Source organism: Arabidopsis thaliana (genome assembly GCF_000001735.4).
Source record: "Arabidopsis thaliana chromosome 1 sequence".
In the NCBI taxonomy this organism is placed as follows: Eukaryota; Viridiplantae; Streptophyta; class Magnoliopsida; order Brassicales; family Brassicaceae; genus Arabidopsis; species Arabidopsis thaliana.
In genome coordinates this window covers 4,708,468-4,733,904 of record NC_003070.9, presented here as the reverse complement: position 1 = coordinate 4,733,904, position 25,437 = coordinate 4,708,468, and the positions used below count along the sequence as shown (strand labels likewise).

Genomic DNA, 25,437 nt, shown 5'->3' with positions numbered 1-25,437 from the left:
TTAGATTCGGTATAATTTAATTACAATGTTATTTTCGGTTCGAGTTCTAATTTGGAATTGGTTCGGGTCGATTTCTATGTCCTTCTCTGTAAAGTAAAACCCTGAATCTTCAGTTCTCTCTTGGTCGGAAAATCTCTTCTCAATTAGTCTCTGCTAGTTTTTTTTTTTCCGGCTGCCACAAGATCGGAAAATATTTCATGCGGGTTTTTCCGATTCCATTACTCTCACATGTGAGAGGATTGATTCGACAAGGACCCTCTTCGCGATTCTACGTGGTTCCTGCACTTGCCCGGACAAACCTTACAATCTCACACTCTGAGCAAGTAAAAGAAGGTACTTTTGATTATAAAGCATTGGAGTTAAATGACATTGGGGTTCTTCGTGTGTTGAATAGTATGAAAGATGATCCTTATCTTGCTTTATCGTTTCTCAAACGAATTGAAGGAAATGTGACTTTGCCTAGTGTCCAAGCTTATGCAACTGTTATCAGAATCGTTTGTGGTTGGGGTTTGGATAAGAAATTGGATACTTTTCTATTTGAACTCGTTAGAAGAGGAGATGAGGGACGCGGTTTCAGTGTAATGGATTTGTTAAAGGCCATTGGAGAAATGGAACAGTCATTGGTGTTGTTGATTCGAGTCTCCACTGCATTGGTTAAAGCCTATGCTAATCTTGATATGTTTGACGAAGCTATTGATATTTTCTTCCGAGCTTACTATTCTCTAGGACGTGCTCCGGATATAAAGGCATTGAATTTTTTGATCAGCCGTATGATTGCATCTGGGAGAAGTGATATGGTGGTTGGTTTTTTCTGGGAAATAGAGCGTCTCGGGTTGGATGCAGATGCACATACTTATGTTCTTGTGGTTCAAGCATTGTGGAGGAATGATGATAAGGAAGAATTAGAGAAGCTTCTTAGTAGACTGTTAATCTCAGAGACTAGGAACCCTTGCGTATTTTATTTGAATTTTATTGAAGGACTGTGTTTGAATCAGATGACAGATATAGCTTATTTTCTACTCCAACCATTGAGGGATGCAAATATTCTGGTGGATAAGAGTGATCTTGGAATTGCATATCGCAAAGTGGTGCGTGGTTTATGTTATGAGATGAGAATAGAAGACGCTGAAAGTGTTGTTCTTGACATGGAGAAACATGGGATTGATCCGGATGTCTATGTTTACTCGGCGATAATTGAGGGACATCGCAAGAATATGAATATACCTAAAGCTGTGGATGTTTTTAACAAAATGTTGAAGAAAAGAAAAAGAATAAACTGTGTGATTGTAAGCTCAATCCTTCAATGCTATTGTCAGATGGGAAATTTCTCGGAAGCTTATGATCTATTTAAAGAGTTTAGAGAGACGAACATTTCTCTTGATAGAGTTTGCTACAATGTTGCATTTGATGCTTTGGGAAAGCTTGGCAAAGTAGAAGAAGCTATTGAGTTGTTCAGAGAAATGACGGGTAAAGGAATAGCTCCTGATGTCATCAACTACACGACTTTGATAGGGGGTTGCTGTCTACAAGGTAAATGTTCTGATGCCTTTGATTTGATGATTGAAATGGACGGAACAGGTAAAACACCTGATATTGTTATATATAACGTACTTGCTGGTGGATTGGCTACGAATGGTCTTGCACAAGAGGCATTCGAAACTCTGAAAATGATGGAAAATCGGGGTGTAAAACCCACTTATGTTACACACAACATGGTCATTGAAGGCCTGATTGATGCAGGTGAACTAGACAAGGCTGAAGCTTTCTATGAGAGTTTGGAACATAAATCTCGGGAAAACGATGCAAGTATGGTGAAGGGTTTTTGTGCCGCTGGCTGTCTTGATCATGCCTTTGAACGATTCATTAGACTGGAATTTCCTCTGCCCAAGAGTGTGTATTTTACTCTATTCACTAGTCTTTGCGCCGAGAAAGATTATATCAGCAAAGCTCAAGACTTACTGGATAGAATGTGGAAACTTGGAGTCGAACCTGAGAAGAGCATGTATGGAAAGTTAATTGGTGCTTGGTGTCGAGTTAATAATGTGAGAAAAGCCCGGGAGTTTTTTGAAATTTTAGTTACTAAAAAGATTGTCCCTGATTTGTTCACTTATACAATCATGATTAACACCTATTGCCGGTTAAACGAGCCGAAGCAAGCCTATGCTCTTTTTGAAGACATGAAGAGGAGAGATGTCAAACCTGATGTGGTAACATACTCAGTTTTACTCAATAGCGATCCAGAGTTGGATATGAAGAGGGAAATGGAAGCCTTTGATGTTATTCCAGACGTCGTCTACTACACAATCATGATTAACAGATATTGCCATTTAAACGACCTGAAGAAAGTCTATGCTCTTTTTAAAGACATGAAGAGGAGAGAAATCGTACCTGATGTGGTAACATACACAGTTTTACTCAAAAACAAACCAGAACGGAATCTTTCAAGGGAAATGAAAGCCTTTGATGTTAAACCAGACGTTTTCTACTACACGGTTTTGATTGATTGGCAGTGCAAGATTGGGGATCTTGGAGAGGCGAAAAGAATTTTTGATCAAATGATCGAGAGTGGGGTGGATCCTGATGCTGCGCCTTACACAGCACTAATAGCTTGTTGCTGTAAGATGGGATATCTTAAAGAGGCAAAAATGATCTTTGATCGAATGATTGAAAGTGGGGTAAAGCCTGATGTTGTGCCTTACACAGCGTTAATAGCTGGTTGTTGTAGGAATGGATTTGTACTTAAGGCAGTCAAACTTGTGAAAGAGATGTTGGAAAAGGGGATTAAGCCGACTAAAGCTTCTCTGTCTGCAGTACACTATGCTAAATTAAAGGCCAAGGGACTCCGATGATTAAGAGTCTATATCTAAATGGTCAGCTGAGGATATGAAAGCACAGTTATCGGTCTTGAGAACAAAATTCTTTGTCAGTTAACGAGAAATTTAGTACCTGTATCGGCGTATATGAGTATGAGGATGTGAGCTCAGTATTATCCTCAGTGACAGAAGTATCTTCAGGGCTCCAGTTTTTGAGAACGAAACTGGTAGAGTGAGGGACGGAAAAAGACAAGGGCGGGACCGAAGCTTGTCTTGTGGAGCTTGAGAACAGAGGAACCATAAAGGTAGAAACTTTGCTTATCGCAAACCATTTCTTAGAAAGTTATCCGGTTCAAGGAATAAACTCACCTAATTCACAACAATGTCACTGCAGGAATACAGGTAAAGCACAAAGATCGGATTGTGGCAATAACGTCGAGAAGAAGGATCAGGATTCATAAGCTCTGAAACAGGGGATTTTCAATGCTCTTTGCGGCATCTTGACACATGAGTGATCTCCAGGAAGGATCACGAGAATATAAACTAACAGGAAGCCCTATTGATTGTATTTGTAATACGTAAAAAATGTAAAGTGTAATTTAGTAACCCACACAAGCCTTGTAAACCTGTTCTTAAGAAGCTAAACTGTTAATTGTAGAAGATCTTCAATGAAACATATTCATAAATAACAAAACCCAAATCCTCTTTTCAAAACGAATAACCCAGTCCAAGATTTCAGCATCATAAGTTCATAACTATTTTTATTTTTTTCTCAAGTTTATAACTATTCTTAGTGGGGATAATCATGAAATCTCATCTAGTCTTAATAATTATCAACAATAGAGGTTTCTAGAATTAATTTTTATCTACGCTTCGGCTTTGGTTTCTTCTGTTTCCACGAGTTGACCAGATAAACAACTCCTTCCTTGATGCTCGCTTTTCTGTTTTGTTTGAAATTCCAAAGCTCAGGCACTATGTACCTTCCACTGCCATTATACTCGTTCCTTTCTTTAAGCGCTTGTGTCACAGCTGCATACACTTCCTCACCCAACTCTTTCCTCAGCTCTTGTAGCTTCTCATCTTCTTCATTCAGTTCTTCCTGCAAAATCGTTATAGTCACTCTCATGTTCTTATATTACAGGAGCTAAGATATCATCTAGAAACATTGTTTGAGAGAAAAGCGTGTTTACCTTTGCGATTCCATCTTTTTCGACGACCTTAATCGGATGCCAAGCCGAGTCTCCCAGGTGCTCTTCCCACAAGGAACAGAGCTCTTCGGCTTTTTTATCAGCTTCTACTGCTGGATATTTCTCTTTAGCTACTTTTTTGAATGGTGTCTCATCCAATGCTCCCATTCTCTTCACACCAATGTAAGCTCGTGTGGTCAACTCTCGCATTGACTGCACATAGCTTAAGCATGGTTAGTTGCAAATATCAGAACACAAATGGCAAATCACTTCCACTACCATCTGAGATTTCTACCATGAGTTACCAGGTAAGAACATGGAGTCTCACTAGGTCAACACCATAAATGTTCATCAATCAGAAAATCCAAATAACAACCCATCAAAGGAAGAAGGGACGAGATGGAGAGAGGCTGAGAATTGCTTACACGAATCAAAGCCTTGCGCGCATCCTGTAGCTCATCGTTAGTGTAGCCATGTTTTACAACAAGAGTTTGATAGAGCGACTCTTGATATTCCCAATCCTCTTCTTTCTCCTTCAGTTCTTCCTTTGTCTTTTCTATCATCTCCTTGATTTTTGAATCTTCACCTTCACCTTCTTGCATGTGTCCCATGACCTGCAAGTCACCTCTCATACGCTCTATCTCTAGCTCTAATGCCTGCTCAGCATCGATCTTCTCCTCGAGCTCACGAACTTGCTTACGTAATTCATCTTTTTCCCTCTGTAAAACAATAGCCAGTTTTCTAAGTACGACCAAAAATCAAACAGCAACTTGAACATTAACTTTCAAAGTGTTTTGTTTTTTTTTAACAATAAAGCTTACCTGTTGCTGTTCTGCCAATCTCATCATGTCTTCATCAGCTTTGTTTTGCTCTTGCGTTGCCATTAAGTTCTGGCAGATATTATAAGATTCCACGAATCATTGCTAAGAACAAGATAGTTTAAGGGTAAGGTTGTACGAAGCATGTGAATGTTACCTTATGCTTTTGCCATTGAAGCTTTCTCCGCTCAGTCTTATTCTTAGCTTGACACTTATCTAGATAATTCTCCCGGTCTTCATATTCTTTCCTTTGAGCTTCCAGATGCTGAGAGGCCTTTTCATGTTCTTCATAAATACTGGCCAAATAATCACGTGCAGTTTGCTGCATAATACTCATTTCTAAACATGGAAAAGCAAACTTATCAGTTTCCAAATACTAGACCAAGCACCTCAATCAAGCAAAAATTAGTTTCGTAGTAAGAGAACATACTTTCATTATGTGTGTTGATCATTTCATCCTTCTCTTTCATTCTTTTCTCAAGCACTGAACTGGTTTGTTTGTAGATGCTCTCCATTTGTTGAAGATTATCAGATTTGGTTACCAGTGTGTTTTCCAAGTTGGAGACAAGCGTGAATGTCTTTCTTTGATCTTCTGCCTCTTTACCAGAAACACTCTTCAAGTCCCCTTGCTTTCTGAGGTGGTCACCAATAGCAGTTCTTGAATAGTAGTCATCTTGTTTTGCTACCCAACCATAAAGCTTATCACCTGGATCACGTGTGAGATCATGGTCTCTTTTCCCACACTGACTCACTTCAAAGTGTTTATCAAACATGGTCGCGTTTCTGAATCCTTCCCACTCTTTACCAAAGTCAACAATAGCAAAACCAGTAAACCCAAGTCTTCCGTTCCACAGTGGCGTGACTTTATGGGGATTAAACCCTTTCTTGATCAAATCTTCTCTTATCTTGCTTCCACTCTCACCAGCATACTTCCTTGTTTTTTCATTAAACGTTCTTTTCATATTCGCCAGGATACCTTTCCAGGGATGCACATACATCTGATCCCCATTACCAGCACCCAAAGAAACTAGCTTCTGGGGATATGTTGGAGCAAAGCTAGCACCATGGCTGAGACCAATCCGTTGAACAGGTTCATCTCCCTCTTTCGCACCAGAAACTAGGCAAGGTCTTTTGGCAGGGTATGATTTGTCTTCGTTGCTAAAAAAGGGGTCGGGTTTATCAGAAAACTTTAGTCTTTCCTCACCACTACGTCCAGAATCATCTCCGGAGACAAACTTTGGTTCAGCTTTGACAATATGAGGTGAACTAGAATTTTCAGTAGTTATGAATTCTCCTTCTTCAGTAGTTGACAAAGTAGATTTCCACTTTCCAGTAAACTCCTCTTTAGGAAGAGAAGAGACATCTGAAGTTGGAGAAGGACGTGGTCTTTCTCGAGGGCGGAGATACTTCCTCATATATCTCTCCAGAGCAAGATGTCTAGCTTTATCTCTCCCATCCTTAGTGCGGGAACTACCGCCAATACCAGAAGCATGTCGAAGCAAGTCATCAAACTGGTAATCACGCTTTCGATCTATGTAACAAAAGGGACACCTGAACAGAGACTCTGAGATTTTGACTTTCCTTGTACCATCTTTCATTTCACTGTAGTATCTGTACTCCAAATCTTCCAGCTCTCTTCTGGAATACATTGCAACCTACAACACATAAACATCCCATAGTAAAACAAAAAGAAGCTGGTTAGAAATCCAATCAGCTTAAAAAAAACAGGACAAATAAGAGAGAATGAGATAGTTTTCATAGTTATGCAGAGTGGCATTGCAAAATTTGAGTTATATTCATCTAGTCCCAATGATCATCATAGCATAAACCCTTATTCTTAAACCCTAAACCTGAAGATTGACTAACCCAATTGCAGAAACCTACTAAAAATCACAACTTTTCAAAAACTAGACGAAGAAGATGAGTAAGAACAAGACCCAGTAATTACAAGAAGACAAATTTCCGTTAAAGAGGAAGATGAGAACAAAACCAGTGAAAACTGAAAACCCTAACTGTATATGGCCAACCGGAAAAAAAAAAAAGAGAAGATCAGAAGAATAAAATGGAAATTGCGTCTCTACAGAGCAAAAACCGAACGAAGAGAGACACAAAATGAAGAACATTGTAAAGCAAAACTAAACGAAATTAGAGAATTTCACCGAAACAGTATCAGAAAAATGTCGTAAAATGTCTGTAAATAAGAAACAAGCGAAGAATGTAGATGAGGAAGCTGAAGCGAAACCTTCTGAATTAGCAAAGATAATGGAGAAGAATCGCAGGTGGGAGATAGAGAGACGCGTAAACCGTGACTGGAAAGAAAGAGTGAAGATGACGACGATCGATTGGCGTCTTCAATTCATTTTAAACCGAATTAAACCAATCAAAATTATTAATTTAACCGGAATTCAATTGAAATTTTGTTTATACAGTAGCTTTGATTGGTTTGGATTTTTCATTACCGAGTTAACCGAAATTTTCAATATACTAGGAGGAAGCGCAAAGAGTTTCAGATGAGAGTAGATCCTTTAGTCCAATGTTCCTACTACCAGTGTCCAGTGTAATAATATCACTTTCTTCAGAGAATCCAATAGATCATAAGAAACTGAGATTGAGATTAAGAAAAAATTAAAAAAACAACAATGTTTTCGTTCTATGACCGAGTTTTATGGTCAAGGAATCCAACCAAAACTAAGAAGAAGAACAAAATGATCTTTAAAAAATCAGTGTTTCATGAGAAAACAGACTTTCTACACATGATACTCATGGCCTCATTCAGCATCTAATGATAATTTGACATCTCGGAGAACGTTTTGTGAGTTTATTAAGTTCCTCGTAGATATCTGATTCCGAATAATGTTGAGGACAACCCATGAAACTCAGAATCAGTTTCTTGAGGACTGCTGAGTTTTCGAGAAAGTAACTCGCTATTTTCATATCCTGTTCCCCCCAGTCAAACAATCCTTTTATCTCAACATGTTCAAGAGTCGATACGAAACACCGAGGCACATTTACGAGTTCAAACTTCTCCATCACCTCCACTGGACATTCAGTTTCCTGAAAACACCAACAAAAGTAAAGCTAGGTATTCAATTATAAACATCCACAAGAGCCACAATGTTGTTACGCCAAAATCATTTAAGTTTTTTTACCAAGATTAAGTGTTTCAGATTCGGGAAGCTCTCAAGAAAGGCTGGCAAAAACTGTAACAAGGAGCTCGGGAACGCAGCCTCTACACGGGATAAGTTATTGAATTTGGGAATCAGTCCTACTTTTGAGTAAAGATCAAGGGCCTGCAACAAGAAGGAAAGGAAAAAATGGATGCTAGTGAGAGTTTCCCAAGTAGAAAAAGACCAAAATTTGTTGTACAAAAATATATACCTTCACTGTATTATGAGAGATGACCATATGTCTTACACTAGATATCCCGGTGAGAAAATCACGGATTTCATTTCTCTTTGGTAAGTCCTCCGGATCAAACATCCAGCCAAACCCGACAATGAATTTGATATCAAGGTCAATCATGAATAAAGAAGTAAGGTTCTTTACCACGATTCTATCGAAATGGTCTGCTTTAAGACTCATATACTCTAGTCCAGGAGCATCAATCTCAAATGTCTGTGTCACTCTCCTAAACAAAGAAAGTTTATGCCTAAACGGAATAGAAAACCTCTTCAAGCTTCGAGATCTCACACGCGTAACCACCAATTTATCATCATGAAGATAAATCAGTTCTTCAAGAACAGGACAACCTGAAACAAGCTTCTCCAGATTCATAGTACCACTACTATCCCATCGAACTTCTCGAAGATGCATGAATTTGAGACAAGGCAAATAGACAAACCCTGGATCCTCAAGACCCGAATACGAAAGCTTCAAAGAAACCAATGTCTTACACGAATAAAGATTCAGAGGCATGAACTCGATACAAGGATAGTCAATGCAATCATCAGCATCTCGATAATAGGTATTGCTCTCAACATCTAAAACTCGAATCCCGCGGCTAATCGCGTCACCAATCCGATCCGAGAACTTAATGATCTTATCTCTACTGTAATCTACCTTGAATTTTTGAAGACGTGACTCATTGTTAAACTGGAGAAATCTGTCAATGAAATCAATCAACAGTTTTTCGTTGTTGTTCTGAAAGGGGAAATCACGGCAGTTCAAATCAAGTCCGGGAACATTAAGCCATAGATTCTTCCATCTAGTCGATAAAACACTCGTCTTCACAGAAGCTTTAGTCGGAAGGTGTAACAGTATTTGACTAATCAAAGATTCCGGCAATTCGCTAATTCTATCAAACCCAGGCATGACCTAATAGCATTAACAAACAATAAATTAATCGAATTCCAAAAACTAGGGTACAAGTGTCTGACTATAAACGAAATACTCACCGTGGATTCCATTCGCCGGCGGAATTATTGGCCGGAGTTGTGGAATTAGCTTCAGCTACGAGCTAAACGATGAACATGAAGTGATAATGAAAGAGAATCACAAAATTGAAGTATTTATACGTTCGAAGCGGTTCCGATTCCAATTTTTGCGTTTCCAAAAAAATAAAACGGTTGCCATTATTATAATTCTTTAATTTTCCATTAATAACAAACGTTATACAATGTTAAACCGACATTTTACGGTTAAACCGGTATCGGTTACATGTTTTACATGACTTAGAACTAACATATTTTTGTATGTTTGCAACGAGTTAACAAACTATTTTGATCTTGAAAGGCGATAAAGCTCAGTCGAACTTAGCAGCGGAAGTGTGAGATATCCAATTAGCTCTCCAAGTAATGGAAGGCGAAAGAAGACGCTCTGTTTTCCAACCTCCTGATCTCAGCTACATGGGAAACAACAGAAAGAAAAAGAGTGAAAACAGTAGCTTTAGTGTCATAAAAACACGGTTTAACTGGTCCTAGTGATTTAATCTTACCTTGTGGAGCAATTCGTCATAGTGTTTATCAATCCAAGCTTCTCCTTCTGAATAAAAAGATGTGCTCTTTTCCATAAGGTTTGCCAAAACAATGGCATGAATATATGATTTCAACACATCTGCAGGTTTTGAATCTTTGTGCAAGATCACACTAACATTTCCCTTTATGTGAGCCAATAAATACTTAGCTGCAGGAGTGTACAACAACAGACAAGAACCGAGCTTACGTCAAGTATGGACAGAGAAACTAATGTCCTTGAAAGATTGTGGAAAAATAAATCAATCAAACCATTCTTGTATGAAGAAGCTCCAACACCATTTAGCAGCTGCAACCTGCACACAAATATGTCAAGCTTGAGCCGATTCTTTACCCGAAAATTATGATAATCTAGTATAGAGCTTACATATCTAGACGAGGGAGAGAGGAAACTCTCACACCTAACTGCACTCTCTTATGCAATGGCTTTGAATTCGTTGACCTCAATGAAGTGGCCCACAAGGGCAATACACCCTCCATTGAAGAAACCTGTTCGGGAGAGAGAACTGGCAACACGTTTAGTTAAAGAAAGTTATTGGTATATGGTGCAATAATAAAGAGAAACCAATAAAAAACAAAGGAAAGCCACTGAAAACTTGAAAGAATCAATGGCGCATTTCGAAATTACCTTGGCCAGTTTGAATGAAATGTGTTAGAAGAATTGAACTCCTCTCAAAGTTTAATGAATTCAATACAAGACACCGGACAGCTCTATAGTTTGCTAAATATATAAGAAAGGCAAACAGTGAGAGAAATTCTGATTTGATCTATGCTTTAACCTTCATTTGTGACTTACCATACATATGAAACACGGTGAGAGAGAGAAACGAAAGCCAAATAGCCATAGGGTTTCCAGAGGTAAACCGAGCTAGCAACATTCCCAATGACATACCCATCATAGTTGCCATAGTCTCTTGGCTTCCTTCCTTTCAATAGATAAAATAGAAGCAAAGAATTACTCAAAGTTCACATTTATAGTTTCTATATCATTCACAGTGACAAGAAGTAAAGAGTACCTTAGCAGATATATCCGCTGCATTGTCTTGAAGAGCAAAGTGCTGTGTTAGAGCTGCTCTGGTTGCTCCACTTGCAACACCAGCTAATAGCCAAGATTGAAAAAAGTTAAAAACCGATGTATCAATCCAAACCGAAGTCTTAACTTCAATGTTTGATGCAAGAAATGATACGCACTAAATGATCTTGATAGGCTCCCTAAGCAAACCACAACGATAAAGGCAGATGGAAACAAAGGAGAAAGAAGGTCCATTAGCATTCCTGCAATAAAAGCAACAAAGCTTGTAGTCATTCAACTGAGAACCAAATACAGGCAATTAGTATCAAGTGTGATGTGACAACTAACTTTTACATACCAATATCATTCATAAGGTCAGCAACTAGGCGCCACATTTTTGCATTGCTATCCAGGTTGGAACCCTGAAGAACAGAACAGTTCCCATTAAATAAGAACGTAACCAATCTAAATCTTAAAGAAAAGGGAAGAGAATCGATGTGTATTATGATTGGGAAGAATCTGCTACATAGGCACCTGATAAAATGTGAACAATATACCTCCAAGCATCCCAGTAAAATCCCTCAGAAACCACTGCATAATACACAAGATAGAATCACTATTCTCCATTGCGCTTTATAGTTCTTGAGAGAACTAGTGTGAAATGTTATATGTAAGCAATGGAAAAACTCACCTGAAATGTAGCACCTATAACAGTTGCGGATTTCTCACCAACGCCAATTGCACTCAAAAGAGCCTGAAAATAGTCCAAATCAGAAATGCTGCAGCAGACAAATTGGACCAAAATAGAGAACTCAGAAGCTCAAAAACTTTAGCTTTAGCTCACCTGAGTGGAAAGCATCATCTTTGTATAAGTTGAGAGGCCCTGCAACAAACATAGCCGAGAGTCACAATTCAAATTTCACAGTAGCTATAAGGCATACAAGCATATTCTCACATACCTGTAATGTGTCCCATAACTGAAACCCTACATAATCTGGAGTTACACTGCCAGGAAAGCCCTGCACTAGACAAAGTACAATTCAGCCAAACCCTAATCCGGAGGACAGATTCTAAAGGGAAAAAGAGAGAAAACACTTGCCTCTGGTACAAATGCTTGAAGAACTCGTCTCCACACATGATTAAAGCGATTAGCAGACCTATGAATCACTCACAGGAGACGAAAACCCAAGAAAGTTTCTCAATTTTGTTGTGAATCCACTGAAACTATCAGATTTGGATTGATTTCAAAGAGGAATAAAGAAGAACCTTTGGATAGAGAGAGAAGAGGAGGCAGTGATGGTTGCTGTTTTGAATAGCTTAGTGGAAGAAGAACCATTCCATTCTTCAAGAGTAATCGATCCGCAATCAGAGACTTGTTCTTCTCTCATGGCGAATTTTGGCTTCTTACGAGTGAAAAGAATCACTTATTCAAATGTTTAGACTTTATGAGTGTTTTGGACTTTGTGTTGGGTTTCAATTGCAATTGAATAGTCCAATGACCCAAATGTGATTGGACTTTGGGTTAGTAAAAGGTACGTTTTTGGCAAACGCAGGTCACATGTCCACATCATAGTCTTCTTTTGGCTCCCAATTGGATTTCTAGATTTAGAAACACTTAAACCAACAAGTCACGGAAGTGTGTGAAAGGAATGTTAATGCTAATGATCACCATATCTTTATATGCTTTGTGCCTATGTTTCTAGGTTTTGATCATCAGTCACCAACTTTATAAATGTTGTTTCCTACAAGTTATCTCTAGAACACAGTTGTATCACATTCATCTTCATCTTCAGACATTTGTTTTCATGATCTTCTTGTGAGAAATGGGAAACTTGTTGATGTTTTGGTGACTCTTGTGTCAATTCAAGAGGGAAAATCTCATCGAAAGCAACCTTTGTCAGGAGTTGCAATTCATAGGACACTGTTTGATGTGAATGAAGAAGCTTATGTCAAAGCTTCTCCAACAGTTCTCGGATTTGATGTAAAGCTTTGTGTTATTTTATATGATAAAAGCTTTACATTGCACCTTTTTCTTTGTTTCTACAGTGCTTCGATTTGTCTTACAAGAGTTAAATATGTCGATCCACCTCTACTGTGTTCTACGCCTATCAAGGTCTTTTCCTCATCAAGGTTTACTACGAGGTTTTGTGCTTCTCTTCTCTGCAATGAGTCTTAAATTTCTTTACAAATTCTTTAAAGTTTGATGTGTTACTAGTTTCTCTTCTTGTCAGGGTCTTTTAAAAGTATATGCAAACATCATTGTATTATATTAGAATATATATATATATATATATAGTATTCAGATTCATTATTTCAACTGATTAGATCTATGGAACAAATTGAGAGAGAAGAAGACAAGATTCTGAATTTGAACAGCAGCTAAAAAGCAAGAACAAATTTGACTTTTTAATTCCCTCTCAGAAAAGAAATGACGAACCCAAAAGTTCTTTCTAACTTAAGAAAAACTTGAGCAAAACTTAAGCAAAACTTAAGAAAAATTTAAGAAAAAAACATTCCATTTTCTTATCAAATTAGTTCTAATATTATCGTAGCTAGTGCTCAAATATCACCTAGGTTCATAACAGAGAAAACACATGGTACATATTTGGATTTTGGCCACAACTATTTGAGAAAAACTGTATGTATGTATTCGGGATCACGCCATCCAACCATCCTTGCAGGAGCCATTAAACGGGACTATTCATGTTGTTGCGGGAGGTGGAGGAGCCAGTCTAGATGATTTCTCTTGCATGCAGTCCAGCTGGAGCCTGCTCGGCGACAAGGACTTTGGGTTCGTCACCTTAATTGTCGTCGATCACTCTACCATTCAGTTCGAGTACAGGAGAAGCAGCGACGCAGTCATCCACGACTCTTTCGAGATAGCGAGGGAGTACAAAGAGATACTGGCGACTTTCACTTTGTAGGATAGGGAGAAATTAAAATAAAACGGCTATCTATTTTTATTTTGGACGGTTAATTGGAATAAAAATATCTGGTTTATTTAATATTGTCTTTATAAGTAAGTATTCGTGTAATAAACGATTGGTCGATTCTTAGTTTTTACTTGCGAATCTGAAGAATCTGATGATCGATGACGAAGATGATTCACTAAAGCCTCTTCTTCAATTGGAAGGTTCTGGTTCAGTAAAATTTTCCGGTTAAATTACTCAATAAGACGGTTCAGTGGTTAAGTGGGTCGATGTCTATTACTTAAAATGGATCAAGGTTTTAGAGGTTTTAAATAATGGATCAAATTAATTTCGTTTCTGAATCTGTGTAATCTTTTGTTGTTTTCAAAATGTTTTAAAGTTATAAAGAGGGCACCGTGCCTGTAGCAACATGTAATGATAGATCTCGATTTTGTTCCTATTCAATAGTATTTTGGTCACTAAATTATGTTTTTTTTTTAAGCATAAAATCATCTTTGATTTTTCTTTGATCCAATACTTATTTAGACATAAGCATTTGGACTAATGATTTTAGAAAATTTGCGTGGGTCAATCATCATCTAATATAAAGCATAGTCCACTAAATCTGATAAGAAATATATAGATAGACATTTAAATCGAAAAAAATCCTTTATTTCCAATTTTGCAACTCTTATTTGGTAAACATATCTAGTATTAATTAAAACTTTAATTAGATTTCCATGTTTATGAGAACTTTGTTGTTAGTCAAAAGAATCCAATAACAATTATACTTCAATTTCCACGTGTAAATATTAAAAAAAATAGTATCTAACCATCGCCTAAACTGGACTATAAAAATAAAAAAATCGATGAAGAATACCTTCAACTTCACCATTGCAAGATTTACCAAACAACCAAAAACTTCTCCAGTGAAGGAAAAAAACATCGACTTTGAAAATGAAGATCGCTTCCTTAAAATTGTTGTTATTGGTTTCTCTACTTTTTGCCGTAACCCGTAAGTAAACAAAAAATATTTAAAGTTTCATTTTGTGCTTTTAGTATTTTTTATTTACATAGTTTTTCATTGATTAATATGTTTTTTTTTGTTTCTTATCTCTTATTAATATATGCAGAAAATGGAATTAGCATTCAAAACAGTGAAACTTCTGTCAACCAAAACTCATGTATGCCGAATGAACCAAGATGCACCGGTTGTCCAGGTGGTGGTAGTGGTGGTTATCGTGGACCACCACCTCCATGTTGTAAGAATGATAGTGATTGTAAAGCGCATTGCCCAGAGGGAGGTTATTGCAGCAACCAATGCGACTGTGTTTGTAATTTGGTTAAAGTGATGAATAATGATGTTCGTTGCCAAGTAGATACTGATTGCAACATGAAATGTTCAAAGCAAGGCTATTGCAAATTGGCATCTTAAAGAAAACTCCTTTGTATATGCATGCATATATGATGAATGCTTAAAATAAATAAATATATTTCAATAACCGCAGGCGTTATACTTTTAGTGACTTGATTTATCTCTCTTTACTCGGATTTCATGCAAAACGGCCTAACAACAACAAAGGACTTATTATTCTTCTCTCATTGGATGGCCCATATGATATCCCAAAAGCATTGACACTTTGGATTAGAGATCATGTATAGCACGCCTTAGAAGAAGGATTTTTACATGAATGTCATATGGATCCAATGTATTAATCTTGTTTATGTTAAATTCTTGAGTAATCTTTTTCTCATTCAGACATTAAAAAATCTCGAGTTCACTAAATTTAAGCAATTTAAAATTCCGCTAATCAAAACTTGATGTGAATTCTTCTACTCCAGTGCAATGTAAATTGGCCGTTGACGAGCAAAGTCTTGACTTTTTTATATCATTGAGGGGGAATCTCAAGACTGGATATTCTAATTATTAAAGACTCTTCTTATTAATCTAATCTTCTTCAAAGTTTCAATCTTTGAGTTTCTCCGAAAGATTCAAAGCAAAACCAAGTTAGTTATAATGTCCTCACTCTGTTTCTTTTAATCCAATTGCTAGTCTTTTTGCATCTTTCTTGTGCCCGCTCGAATTGTTTCAGTCTTAGAAGACATGAGAGAATCGTTAGTTGCAATCTTGGTGACTGTTATATCAGTTCTTGGAGCAATTCACCAAGTGAAATCTCATGAAGACCAACCTTTATCAGGAATTGCTGTCCATAAGATTACATTTGGTCTCAATGAAAAAGCTTATGTCAAAGCATCTCCAACAGTTCTTGGATCTAACGTAATTATAACCATTCTCTTCCTCTATTTCTCATCGCTTTTGATGAATTACTAAACCTCAATGCATTTTTTTTTCAGGGTCAACATAGTGAATTAGTATTGGTCCAATATAGTTCTCCGAAACCATCTGATGATGATTGGATTGGAGTGTTTTCTCCTGCAGATTTCAAGTAGTTTAACACATCCTTCTTATCAAATCAGTGCTGAGATTGTAAATAAGAGATTTAACACTGTTTTGTTCCTGCAGTGCTTCGACTTGTCCAGGAGATAACAAAATGGTCCAACCACCTCGACTTTGTTCAGCGCCTGTCAAGGTTTCCTTGTTTTCTCACTGTTGATTCTACTTTTCTTCTCTGTTGCAAGTCTTTTAGCTTTCTCCTCCTGTTTCTTTCTTTACAGTTTCAATATGCAAACTTTAGTAATCCAAGATACACCAATACTGGAACTGGTTCCTTGAAGCTTCAACTGATTAACCAAAGATCGGATTTCTCCTTCGCGCTCTTTTCTGGCGGTTTGTTGAATGTAACACTCTCATTCATCTACAACTTCTCTAGCTTTACTAGTTGTTAGCTTCATCTTTAACCATCCCTTGGTTTTTTTCTTTTCTTGTGTGATATAGCCCAAGCTTGTGGCAATCTCAAACAAAGTAGCTTTTGAGAATCCAAACGCACCAGTTTATCCGCGGTTGGCGCTAGGCAAAGAATGGGATGAAGTATGATTCTAAAACTCTTTTGGTTATCATATTCTGTGCTACAAAGAAGTGAAAATGAGTTATGTAAAATAGATGACAGTGACATGGACTAGTGGTTATGGACTCAACCTAGCTGAACCTGTTGTTGAGTGGGGCGTTAAAGGAGGAGAACGTAAACTGTCACCTGCTGGAACATTGACCTTCGCGCGTAACAGCATGTGCGGTGCTCCTGCAAGGACCGTGGGATGGCGTGATCCCGGATACATACACACAGCTTTTCTCAAAGAGTTATGGCCAAACTCCAAGTATGTGCCATGTGTTTTCTCTGTTTTGTACCAATGCATTAGCTTCATGGAGTAATAATCACTGAGCTTTGATTGATCATTATATAGGTATACCTACAGAGTTGGTCATAGATTGTCCAATGGTGCATTGATCTGGAGTAAAGAATATCAATTCAAATCTTCTCCTTTCCCGGGACAAAACTCTGTCCAACAAGTTGTAATCTTTGGAGACATGGGAAAGGTTTGATCTTTTAGTCTTAAAGCATATCAGACTGTTTATTGCTGTGGTCTCAAAACCGCATTTATGACCTTTTCTTGTGCCATGTTGTTGCAGGCAGAAGTCGATGGCTCAAGCGAGTACAATGATTTCCAACGCGCTTCTCTCAACACCACAAAGCAACTTATTAAAGATCTAAAGAAGACTGATGCAGTTTTCCACATTGGAGATATTTGTTATGCAAATGGATACCTTTCTCAATGGGACCAATTCATAGCACAGATTGAGCCTATTGCTTCCACTGTTCCATATATGATTGCAAGGTTTTGCTTTTTTTGTTTCTTTTTTAAAGACAATGTTGTTGGCTTTCTTGTTTACCTAGTCTTGAAAATTTGACTCTGTGCAGCGGAAACCATGAGCGTGTCTGGCCCAACTCAGGATCGTTTTACGAGGGTTTAGACTCTGGAGGAGAATGTGGTGTTCCAGCTGAGACAATGTTCTATGTTCCTGCTCAAAACAGAGCTAAGGTCTGGTACTCGAGTGACTACGGAATGTTTAGGTTCTGTGTGGCTGACACAGAACATGACTGGAGAGAAGGAACAGAGCAATACAATTTCATTGAACACTGCTTAGCATCAGTCGACAGGCAAAAGCAGCCATGGCTGATATTCCTCGCTCACCGTGTTCTCGGTTATTCTTCCACATATTTTTATGCGGAAGAAGGCTCTTTTGCCGAACCTATGGGAAGAGAAAGTCTTCAGAAGTTATGGCAGAAGTACAAAGTCGACATTGCTATCTATGGCCATGCACATAACTACGAGAGAACATGCCCGGTTTACCAGGTAAACATCATGTACTGTACTGGCATATCGAAGAATGGTTCTTAAGAAAAGGGAATTATTCCATTGTTTGTTTCGTTTCTTGTCTGTAGAGTGTATGCACGAGTCATGAGAAGAGTAACTACAAAGCTCCATTGAATGGAACCATTCACATTGTTGCTGGAGGTGGAGGAGCTGGTCTTGCTGAATTCTCTGATCTTCAACCGAATTGGAGTCTGTTCAGAGACTATGATTACGGATTCCTTAAACTTACAGCCATTGATCACTCAAACCTTCTGTTTGAGTACAAGAAGAGCAGTGACGGACGAGTCCACGATTCTTTCACGATATCAAAAGATTACAGAGACATCTTGGCTTGTGCGGTTGATAGTTGTCCTGCAACTACACTTGCTTCATAAAAACTTTTCAACTGCTTGAGCTCTTCTGTACTCACTTGTTCCCTCTTCATTGTTAAACTGTTATAATGTTTACACATCAATTATACGCACTTTGCAGAGAGGACTTATATTAAACGCGAGAGCTCGAGAAAGAATCATTCGATGATGATACTTTCATGTTCACAAGTATTAGACCTAAGACAACATGAGAATCTTGATCTTCATCAAGATTTGAGGTTTTGGCATTCATTTTTATAGCCAAAAACCAGAGAGATCCAAAAGATAAAACAACAAGAAAAAAAATGAAACAGAGAACACAAGACCCTTCCGGTTTCTTCACCGATTCTTCGATTTAAAAGGTCGAAGAAGAGGTGTTGACAACGATATGCCGAAGAGGACGATCCACATCTCCACCACCACCATGTTTAACAAACTCAGCTGGTGTCAAGAAACTACCATGGCAAATGCACATTATCCTCACTTCCTCTCCTTTTCCATACTTGTACAGAATCCCATCAACCCGTCTTCCGTTTGGCCCGTCCCCTTTAGTAAACACACAAGGCATATCAACCAAACCAGTAGACGTAGCCATCCCTTTTCCTTTCCTATCCACCGAGTCTTCACTTCTCACTCTTTTTTCATTCTCATTCTCATTCACTTTGTTGGCTCTAGTCACACTCGGTCTCTCTGTTCCCTGGCTTCCGCTGTTCGATGAACATCCTGCCACGATTTTCGGGCTTCTTTCATCATTGCAGCTGTTTGATGATCCTACAACACATAGACTCAGATCACTCTTCCACTGAATACATTCACTCATTCTACAATTCCACAGGTTCAATGACAAATATCCAATTTTACATTTTAGTGTTACTAATCTTGTGTCTAAAAACCAACAATGTATTGAAATCTACCTTGCTGATTTTTGTTGTCTAGCTCCGACAAGCTCGATGAACTACCTCCTCCCGTTGCTCCTCCTCCATCGGAATCAACACCACAGACTTGTCTATTAGAAGAAACCAAATGTCTCTGCAAGAAGCCACTTTTACTCGCAGTAACCCATCTCTCATTCTCAAACGACACCGTTTGGTCATCAGAATTCCCAACTCTGAAACTCTGTTTCTCACATCTCCTTCTCTTAGCTTCCATTCTCCTAAGCGATTGCATCTCTTTCCTTTTCCTCCATTCCTCTTCCATCTCCGCCGGTAACGACGTCGTTCTCTCTAAACCCACCGTGTAATTCTCAGGCTCAGCCACAGTTGAATCGTTGAATGGTACAGTGTCCAAAACAGAAGAAGATCGTTTCAGCTTCCTCGGAGTCTTGTCTACTCCGAATCTACCACCTAAAGACAAACCAAGATTGAGCTCAATCGTACTCTCATCATCGCAGTTTGTTTCTCCGCCGTGAAAGACTCTTCCACCGCCGTTTTCAGACATGAAACCTCGTAACAGATCTCTCGGGTATTTATCTATGTCTAGAGAAAGATTTGTCGTAACCGTCATTTCTCTGTTCCATGCCCTTTGTTGTCTGCTTGCTTCACCCATAGATTCCGAAACAATAGAAAGAAAGAAAAAAAAAGTTTTTTGTTTTGTTTCTTCTTTGTTATAAGATGATGAAGAAGAATGAAAAACTCTGAATTTCACATCCGATCAAAAATCCAAAATTGTCATCATGAATTAAACAGTAAATCTCGCAAATTCATATCAAAGTAAAAAAAAAAAAAAAACTCGCCGGAGTTAATACCAGAGACGGCGAAGAAGACGAAGAGGTTATAATTGAAAGTGAAGAGCAGAGACAAAGAAGAAGACCCTTTTGGACATTAGAGGAAAAGAGAGAGAAGAAGAAAGAAAGAAAGAAAGAGAGACAGGCCTTGACTGAGAGGAGGCAAGTGGCCGCCGAGAGAGCTGCCTGAACGACACGTGGCCGGTGGATTACGTCGGCGTTCCATAGTGCTGCTTCAAGAAACGTGTCGTAAAGTGACTGAGTTATCCAGTGTCACGACACGTGTCTCCCAAGTAAAAAGATCCGTTTTCTCCTTTTTCCCCTTTTCTTTTTAATTTTTTTGCACAAGTTTTTGTAAAAGAGAAAAAAAAAAATCTCAAACTCGAAAAAAAAAAATATTACCTCAAAAATTAACAAAATCAGACATAAACGTATATAGAGAGTAAGAAAATGACAGACCTGATTAGTGATTACTTATGGTATCGTTGATTTATAATTTTACAATCTCTTGTAATCTTATTTATATTGGGAGAGTTAACAACAACATAATTTGAATATGATAAATCTAGCGACTCGACAACGTCACTCACGTGGGTTAGACCAAAGGACCCACGAAGCAAGCAAGTTGCTTGTGAAAAAGTGAAGGGAGAATAAAAACACTTCCATGTAAAAGTAATTGAATACTACTACTACACAAAGGCAATCATCAATAAACCATAGTATATAAACTAAAAGACTTAACAATGATAATATAAAGTAATTAACAAGGTAAAGTTTGATTATTGGCGACTAATCGTTTGATGGAGAAGAGTTTAGATTAGCATAATGAGCAATATAACTTAGTGAAAAAGTCTGATTATTATTGATTCAGTGACAGTTAGGTTTGAGAATGAAATCTATAAATCGAAAAGAAGATTTTTAGAATCCTTGGTGGGTCACTTTGTTGAGTCAAGTGGGGACGTCAAGATCTTTACACCATAAAAACCAAAAATGCTACGTGTTCGTCACCTGTTGGTTTGTGTAATAATGCAAACTTAGAGAATACTACAATACGTCGTCGTTTGAAGACCAACACCATTCACATCAAGCCCATAAGTTTAAGGGTTCGTTGCCCATTTGTTTTTTTCACTAGAAAATATTTTATTCGGTTTGGTCCTAAAAGATGTCTCAATCAATTGACAACGAACTTCCGATTAATTTTGGTTATGTGTAAACCGGACCAAATGAAGATGATTCAGAATGGAAGGTAAAAGTAATCATCAAATTTTTGTTATCCCAAACAAAATCTCAAAGAAGGGATTATCACCTAAGAGATAAACCTACTCCAAAAGAACTTCTAATCTCTCTCTCTCCCTCTCACTATCTCTTCCTATAAAACCTCAATTTCAAATGAACAACAATAACACAACAGAGTTTAACAAATGACTTCAAACTTGTTTAGCCTCTGGATTGAGTATTTTAACGGCTAGCTTCTACCGTACCGTTCTGATGAACTTTGCCATCACCATTGTGAGCCTCACCATTGCGTGATTCACCCCGTCTCTCAGATCCATTTCTTCCATAGCCTCGACCTCCATTGGAACCGTTGCCTCGAGGCCTATACCCATCGTTTCTGTAACCGTTGTCGTTCCTATAACCTCCGTTTCGCATTGCGGGTCTTCCATTATCGTTGTTGCCTGCAACGGAACCAATGGTTTCAGTTTTTCTACCCTGAAGTTGGAGACATTAGTACTAAACTTTACTTTGACTTACCTCGTTTCTCTTCTATTGAAACTCTTCGGTTTCCGATTCTGATGGCTGATTCTTTGTGAGCCTAGAGTTGTGTAGTAGAACATCAAAAGAAGAATCCAGTTTATAACCAAAAAGTTTGTAAGAAATATCGTTGATGTTGAAACATACCTGGAGGACCAATTTCACAGCTTCAGCAGATGCGAATGTCACAAAGCCAAAACAGTTTCCCTTGAGCTGCAAAAGAAAAACTTAATGAGGATTTCAAAAAAATTGGCTGTGAAACAAGTTTCTTCAAAAGATCCATTCAATAAACAACTCACCCTGTAACTTCTCACTTGGATACCATCTTTCGTAATAGCTCCAAAACCTTTGAATGTTTCATTTAGTTGCTCTGGTGTAGCGTCCATGAGCAAGTTGGCAACAAATATCGTATAACCCTCAGCTGATACACGAAAAATGGTAAAATCATATTAAGACATAGAAAAAGGTGAAAGAAAATCAGTTTTTCTGAAATGTTAAAACATTGATTTAAAACCTTGTTGGTCGATTGTTGCAGCAGAAGAGTGTTCAGAAACAGGAGCAGGAGCTTTGGATTCACGAGCAGCACTCGGCTTTGTAACAGGCTTAGACTTAGGCTTTGCAGGAGAAGCTTTGGCATTGAATGTAGCACCGTTTTGAGCCAAATCTTGGACCTAAGGGTAAGTTGCAAAATATTTAGATTATATGAGCAAAGATTAGGCTATAGAATAGGATTTCACACAAAAAAGAGGACTCACAATATGTGCAAATGATTTCTTGGGAGCATCAACACCATTGCTTTTATCGTTCACAACATTATCCTCCTGTGTTTTGGGATGTCCATTTGCTACAGCTCTTTCTGGTTTCTTCACTGTATTTTCGGTTGTCTGTTTCGCCTCGGGTTGTTGGGTAGGGATAGTAACCGGCTCTGCAACTTCATCTACCTGCTCTGTTGGTTGGACCACTTGAGGAATAACCTCCTCGACTTCTTTCTTGTTAGCTTCTGGTTCAACAATCTCATCAGCAACATACCTAAAGACATCGTTGAGAACGAAATAGCTTCCATTCAGCGGCACAAGGAAAAACGATTGAGAAAATCTCATTCTTTGCCCCTCTTTCACGGTTAGTAAACCTGTGACTAGAGTCACAACTCCATTCATGTAAGATGCTTGGGAATCAGCAGTCAAAATCTGAATCTTTGAGATTTCGTAATCGAAGGACATAATCTGCTCATTGATAGCCTGCAAAACAAGATTAAACAACTCTTAAAAACGAAACTTTGCTTCCAATAACAAGATTTACATATGTTTGAACACAAAAAGCAACTCCATCCAATAGCTTACTTTCAAGGATTTGACAGAAACCATCTCTCCATCAGAACCAGGACGGCCTAAAACACTATCGTCGAGATAAAACTGATGCACTTGCGATGGTGACTTATACAAGAGGTTGTAGTATTTCTCAACAAAAGAATTGCCAATAGTGTTTGGGTCCACCACTGGAGCATTTGATTCAAGTGCCATCTCTACCTAGATTCAAGAGATTATCACTAAGGTCAGATATATAATCAAACAAATGTCTCGAAATTAAAACATACTCATATGGATGAACCACAAGTAGTGATTTTAGTCTCACATTGCCATTCAAATCAACACTAAGGAATCCACAAATCTCATTAGATCTCTTATAGCTTTAACAAGAGATTTATTTGGTGACTTAAGCGACTTGCAAGTTGAGAATCTATAAATTGAATATACGTTAGAACTACATAGATCTCTATACAGCTACTAGATATTGGAAGAATGTGAAAAGATTAAGCTTTTACAGAGGATTCCAACAGAAAGGAAAAGACTTTTAAGACAGAACATGAAACCCAAATTGAAGAACTACAAATATCAATCAAACAATTGATAACAGTAAGAAAATTGGTGTATGAACTATGAACGAAAGCGATACCTTGGGAGAAGATGAGAAGAGAAGCAGAATCAAAAATCTCAGATCAGTTCGAAGAGAAGACAGAGTAAGACACAGGGAGAGGGAGGGATGAATATATTTGTATTATAATATATATAATGGTTAGTTCTAGGGTTTTACTTAGAAATCTCCGACGAGGAGAAATTGGGATTGTTGTAGCCTTGTATTGTAGGGCTTTCTTCAAGATTTTTACACTAAAATTATACTACTATTATTATTTATGGTAAGGAGGGAAGTTTTCCTTGAATTGTTTGTTTTTGATGATTATGTATATTGTTGAGTTATGGAAAGTTGTGGCTAAGAAGAATTGTATTCTAATTTCATAAAAAAGAAAGAGATATAAAAAAGAGTGAGTAAAAGAAGCCCCCGGCGAGGATCGAACTCGCGGCCTTTCGCTTACGAAGCGAACGCAATACCACTATGCTACGGAGGCCTTTTTGGAATGCTTGTTCAGTATAACATTATATAATAAAACAACAAATTATGACTTTTTATTTAAGGCTCATTGCAATAAAATATATACTTCATAAGACTCAAACTTGTGTATATTATTTAATCGTGAATTTGAGATCAAAATTTGTTATAGAATGATTTGTTTTGAAATAAAACAGATTAAGCCCCACAAAAAACATATTTTCTTCCTACGAAGCTTGATGTGCTGATTTAAGAGTTCCCCTATTATCGGCCCAATAAAGAACTAGTGGATATGCATGGTTCGAGGAACCCATGAATCGTTTTTTTTTTTTTTTAAATGTCTGCTTGCCCTCTGAGCCACCAAATACACAACTAAGCATAGATAACAAATTTGCTTACAAAAATCTTTAATTAAGAAGTTAGAGTGTATTATTTTATAAAAATGGAGCCAAAGCAATTAAGGTGAGATAAGTTTGAACAGTACATACTTCTACCATATATCAAGAAATGTTTCACGAAACTTTTCTGAGTATAATTTTATCTCTAAGATAAAGCTATATGATTATAAATCAAAATGTTAAGTTGAAAAATGTTTGAACAACGTATACGAAGTTGTATTATTTTGGTTTATTTTAATGTTATAGTCTAGATTTTTATTTCCTTAAATTTGTGTCTCCTTTTTATTTCTTGAAAATGTATGCTCATGCATGTTTTTGATTACTTGGAAAATGTAATTATATGTAAAGTCTTTTTTAACCTCACAGTTAATGGAAAGCATCAACCTTTGGATATAAAATATAAAAAAAGAAATTCTATGAAACAAAAAAAATATCATCAATCGACACATGCATGTGCATATATTTATAGATATTTTTTTTTTCGGTGCATATATTTATAGATCCATATCAATCTTGAGGGAAAAAAAAGATCCATATCCAAATCCAAATGGAATATCAGTGTGCAATTTTCGTTAGGAAAATATTTGATTTAATAAAAAAAGAAATTCCCAATCCATATCCTTAGCCATATACCAAACAAGGGGAAGAGTTGATGACAAGAGAATGAGATCACTCTAGTTATGTTTGAACCGAACTAGAAGTCTTTTTGCTAGTTGAGAGTGTAACTACATGAAGTCTAGTTGTTGAGACATTGACATGATTGGTCTCTCAATTTCCACTTCCTTTCT

The 25,437-nt window shown here is 37.6% G+C and overlaps 10 protein-coding genes, 1 long non-coding RNA gene and 1 other non-coding gene across 19 annotated transcripts; 5 read left to right on the top strand and 7 right to left on the bottom strand.

Moving 5' to 3' along the window:
* Positions 1 to 35: 35 nt before the first annotated feature.
* Positions 36 to 3,510, top strand: FAC19 (Tetratricopeptide repeat (TPR)-like superfamily protein; the record flags this gene model as incomplete). 2 transcript variants are annotated; one of them, NM_001332089.1, is made up of 2 exons in its annotated part: positions 165 to 3,118; positions 3,208 to 3,510. In NM_001332089.1, exon 1 carries the CDS (start codon positions 198 to 200, stop codon positions 2,847 to 2,849), a length of 2,652 nt encoding a protein of 883 aa, NP_001318997.1. In that variant the 5' UTR covers positions 165 to 197. The 2 variants fall into 2 exon arrangements, with proteins under 2 accessions (NP_172835.1, NP_001318997.1); NM_101248.2 differs by lacking the exon at positions 3,208 to 3,510 and having other exon boundaries at positions 36 to 2,849.
* Positions 2,850 to 2,918, bottom strand: AT1G13805 (uncharacterized protein; the record flags this gene model as incomplete). Its single annotated transcript, NM_001349572.1, has 1 exon — positions 2,850 to 2,918. A coding segment is annotated over one exon (69 nt), but the record flags the coding sequence as incomplete, so codon positions are not given.
* On the bottom strand, positions 3,480 to 7,135 carry FDM4 (XH/XS domain-containing protein). Of its 2 annotated transcripts, NM_001332088.1 has the most exons (7): positions 7,061 to 7,135; positions 5,249 to 6,473; positions 4,976 to 5,157; positions 4,822 to 4,890; positions 4,426 to 4,719; positions 4,004 to 4,213; positions 3,480 to 3,912 (listed from the first exon to the last, which is right to left on the bottom strand). In NM_001332088.1, exons 2-7 carry the CDS (start codon positions 6,465 to 6,467, stop codon positions 3,676 to 3,678), a joined length of 2,211 nt encoding a protein of 736 aa, NP_001318996.1. In that variant the 5' UTR covers positions 6,468 to 6,473; positions 7,061 to 7,135; the 3' UTR covers positions 3,480 to 3,675. The 2 variants fall into 2 exon arrangements, with proteins under 2 accessions (NP_001318996.1, NP_172834.1); NM_101247.3 differs by lacking the exon at positions 7,061 to 7,135 and having other exon boundaries at positions 5,249 to 7,040.
* A 211-nt stretch (positions 7,136 to 7,346) lies between these two features.
* On the bottom strand, positions 7,347 to 9,361 carry AT1G13780 (F-box/RNI-like/FBD-like domains-containing protein). 2 transcript variants are annotated; one of them, NM_101246.6, is made up of 4 exons: positions 9,213 to 9,361; positions 8,197 to 9,132; positions 7,968 to 8,108; positions 7,347 to 7,872 (listed from the first exon to the last, which is right to left on the bottom strand). In NM_101246.6, exons 1-4 carry the CDS (start codon positions 9,222 to 9,224, stop codon positions 7,591 to 7,593), a joined length of 1,371 nt encoding a protein of 456 aa, NP_172833.2. In that variant the 5' UTR covers positions 9,225 to 9,361; the 3' UTR covers positions 7,347 to 7,590. The 2 variants fall into 2 exon arrangements, with proteins under 2 accessions (NP_172833.2, NP_001321163.1); NM_001332087.1 differs by having other exon boundaries at positions 7,968 to 9,132.
* Positions 9,362 to 9,384: 23 nt separating this feature from the next.
* RUS3 (root UVB sensitive protein (Protein of unknown function, DUF647)) lies at positions 9,385 to 12,331 on the bottom strand. Of its 4 annotated transcripts, NM_101245.5 has the most exons (15): positions 12,067 to 12,331; positions 11,900 to 11,957; positions 11,760 to 11,819; positions 11,645 to 11,683; positions 11,492 to 11,554; positions 11,335 to 11,391; positions 11,159 to 11,222; positions 10,980 to 11,063; positions 10,805 to 10,887; positions 10,585 to 10,714; positions 10,417 to 10,509; positions 10,156 to 10,294; positions 10,041 to 10,084; positions 9,752 to 9,939; positions 9,390 to 9,658 (listed from the first exon to the last, which is right to left on the bottom strand). In NM_101245.5, the coding sequence occupies exons 1-15, from the start codon at positions 12,186 to 12,188 to the stop codon at positions 9,560 to 9,562; spliced, it is 1,323 nt and encodes a 440-aa protein (NP_172832.3). In that variant the 5' UTR covers positions 12,189 to 12,331; the 3' UTR covers positions 9,390 to 9,559. The 4 variants fall into 4 exon arrangements, with proteins under 4 accessions (NP_001320202.1, NP_172832.3, NP_001117280.1 ...); NM_001332086.1 differs by having other exon boundaries at positions 9,385 to 9,658; positions 9,752 to 10,084; positions 10,156 to 10,277; positions 12,067 to 12,273; NM_001123808.2 differs by having other exon boundaries at positions 11,900 to 12,331.
* A 231-nt stretch (positions 12,332 to 12,562) lies between these two features.
* Positions 12,563 to 13,662, top strand: AT1G13760 (uncharacterized protein). The gene is made up of 2 exons (NM_101244.2): positions 12,563 to 12,942; positions 13,482 to 13,662. The coding sequence occupies exons 1-2, from the start codon at positions 12,804 to 12,806 to the stop codon at positions 13,538 to 13,540; spliced, it is 198 nt and encodes a 65-aa protein (NP_172831.2). The 5' UTR covers positions 12,563 to 12,803; the 3' UTR covers positions 13,541 to 13,662.
* Positions 13,663 to 14,550: 888 nt separating this feature from the next.
* AT1G13755 (Defensin-like (DEFL) family protein) lies at positions 14,551 to 15,232 on the top strand. The gene is made up of 2 exons (NM_001035966.2): positions 14,551 to 14,724; positions 14,843 to 15,232. The coding sequence occupies exons 1-2, from the start codon at positions 14,667 to 14,669 to the stop codon at positions 15,142 to 15,144; spliced, it is 360 nt and encodes a 119-aa protein (NP_001031043.1). The 5' UTR covers positions 14,551 to 14,666; the 3' UTR covers positions 15,145 to 15,232.
* A 403-nt stretch (positions 15,233 to 15,635) lies between these two features.
* On the top strand, positions 15,636 to 18,511 carry AT1G13750 (Purple acid phosphatases superfamily protein). The gene is made up of 10 exons (NM_101243.5): positions 15,636 to 15,987; positions 16,065 to 16,156; positions 16,234 to 16,300; positions 16,386 to 16,508; positions 16,606 to 16,698; positions 16,771 to 16,982; positions 17,070 to 17,202; positions 17,296 to 17,501; positions 17,585 to 18,020; positions 18,110 to 18,511. The coding sequence occupies exons 1-10, from the start codon at positions 15,814 to 15,816 to the stop codon at positions 18,413 to 18,415; spliced, it is 1,842 nt and encodes a 613-aa protein (NP_172830.1). The 5' UTR covers positions 15,636 to 15,813; the 3' UTR covers positions 18,416 to 18,511.
* AFP2 (ABI five binding protein 2) lies at positions 18,498 to 20,472 on the bottom strand. Its single transcript, NM_101242.3, has 2 exons — positions 19,306 to 20,472; positions 18,498 to 19,162 (listed from the first exon to the last, which is right to left on the bottom strand). Exons 1-2 carry the CDS (start codon positions 19,934 to 19,936, stop codon positions 18,747 to 18,749), a joined length of 1,047 nt encoding a protein of 348 aa, NP_563933.1. The 5' UTR covers positions 19,937 to 20,472; the 3' UTR covers positions 18,498 to 18,746.
* On the top strand, positions 18,842 to 19,335 carry AT1G05033. Its single transcript, NR_138823.1, has one exon. It is a non-coding gene; the product is annotated as an other RNA (long non-coding RNA).
* Positions 20,473 to 21,232: 760 nt separating the features above from the next.
* On the bottom strand, positions 21,233 to 24,148 carry AT1G13730 (Nuclear transport factor 2 (NTF2) family protein with RNA binding (RRM-RBD-RNP motifs) domain-containing protein). Of its 2 annotated transcripts, none has more exons than NM_101241.5 (8): positions 23,820 to 24,148; positions 23,207 to 23,392; positions 22,622 to 23,104; positions 22,381 to 22,537; positions 22,166 to 22,287; positions 22,014 to 22,079; positions 21,867 to 21,927; positions 21,233 to 21,790 (listed from the first exon to the last, which is right to left on the bottom strand). In NM_101241.5, the coding sequence occupies exons 2-8, from the start codon at positions 23,384 to 23,386 to the stop codon at positions 21,573 to 21,575; spliced, it is 1,287 nt and encodes a 428-aa protein (NP_563932.1). In that variant the 5' UTR covers positions 23,387 to 23,392; positions 23,820 to 24,148; the 3' UTR covers positions 21,233 to 21,572. The 2 variants fall into 2 exon arrangements, with proteins under 2 accessions (NP_563932.1, NP_001323252.1); NM_001332084.1 differs by lacking the exon at positions 23,820 to 24,148 and adding an exon at positions 23,499 to 23,688 and having other exon boundaries at positions 21,271 to 21,790.
* Positions 24,149 to 24,198: 50 nt separating this feature from the next.
* On the bottom strand, positions 24,199 to 24,270 carry AT1G13720. Its single transcript has one exon. It is a non-coding gene; the product is annotated as a tRNA-Thr (tRNA).
* Between the last annotated feature and the right edge of the window lie 1,167 nt (positions 24,271 to 25,437).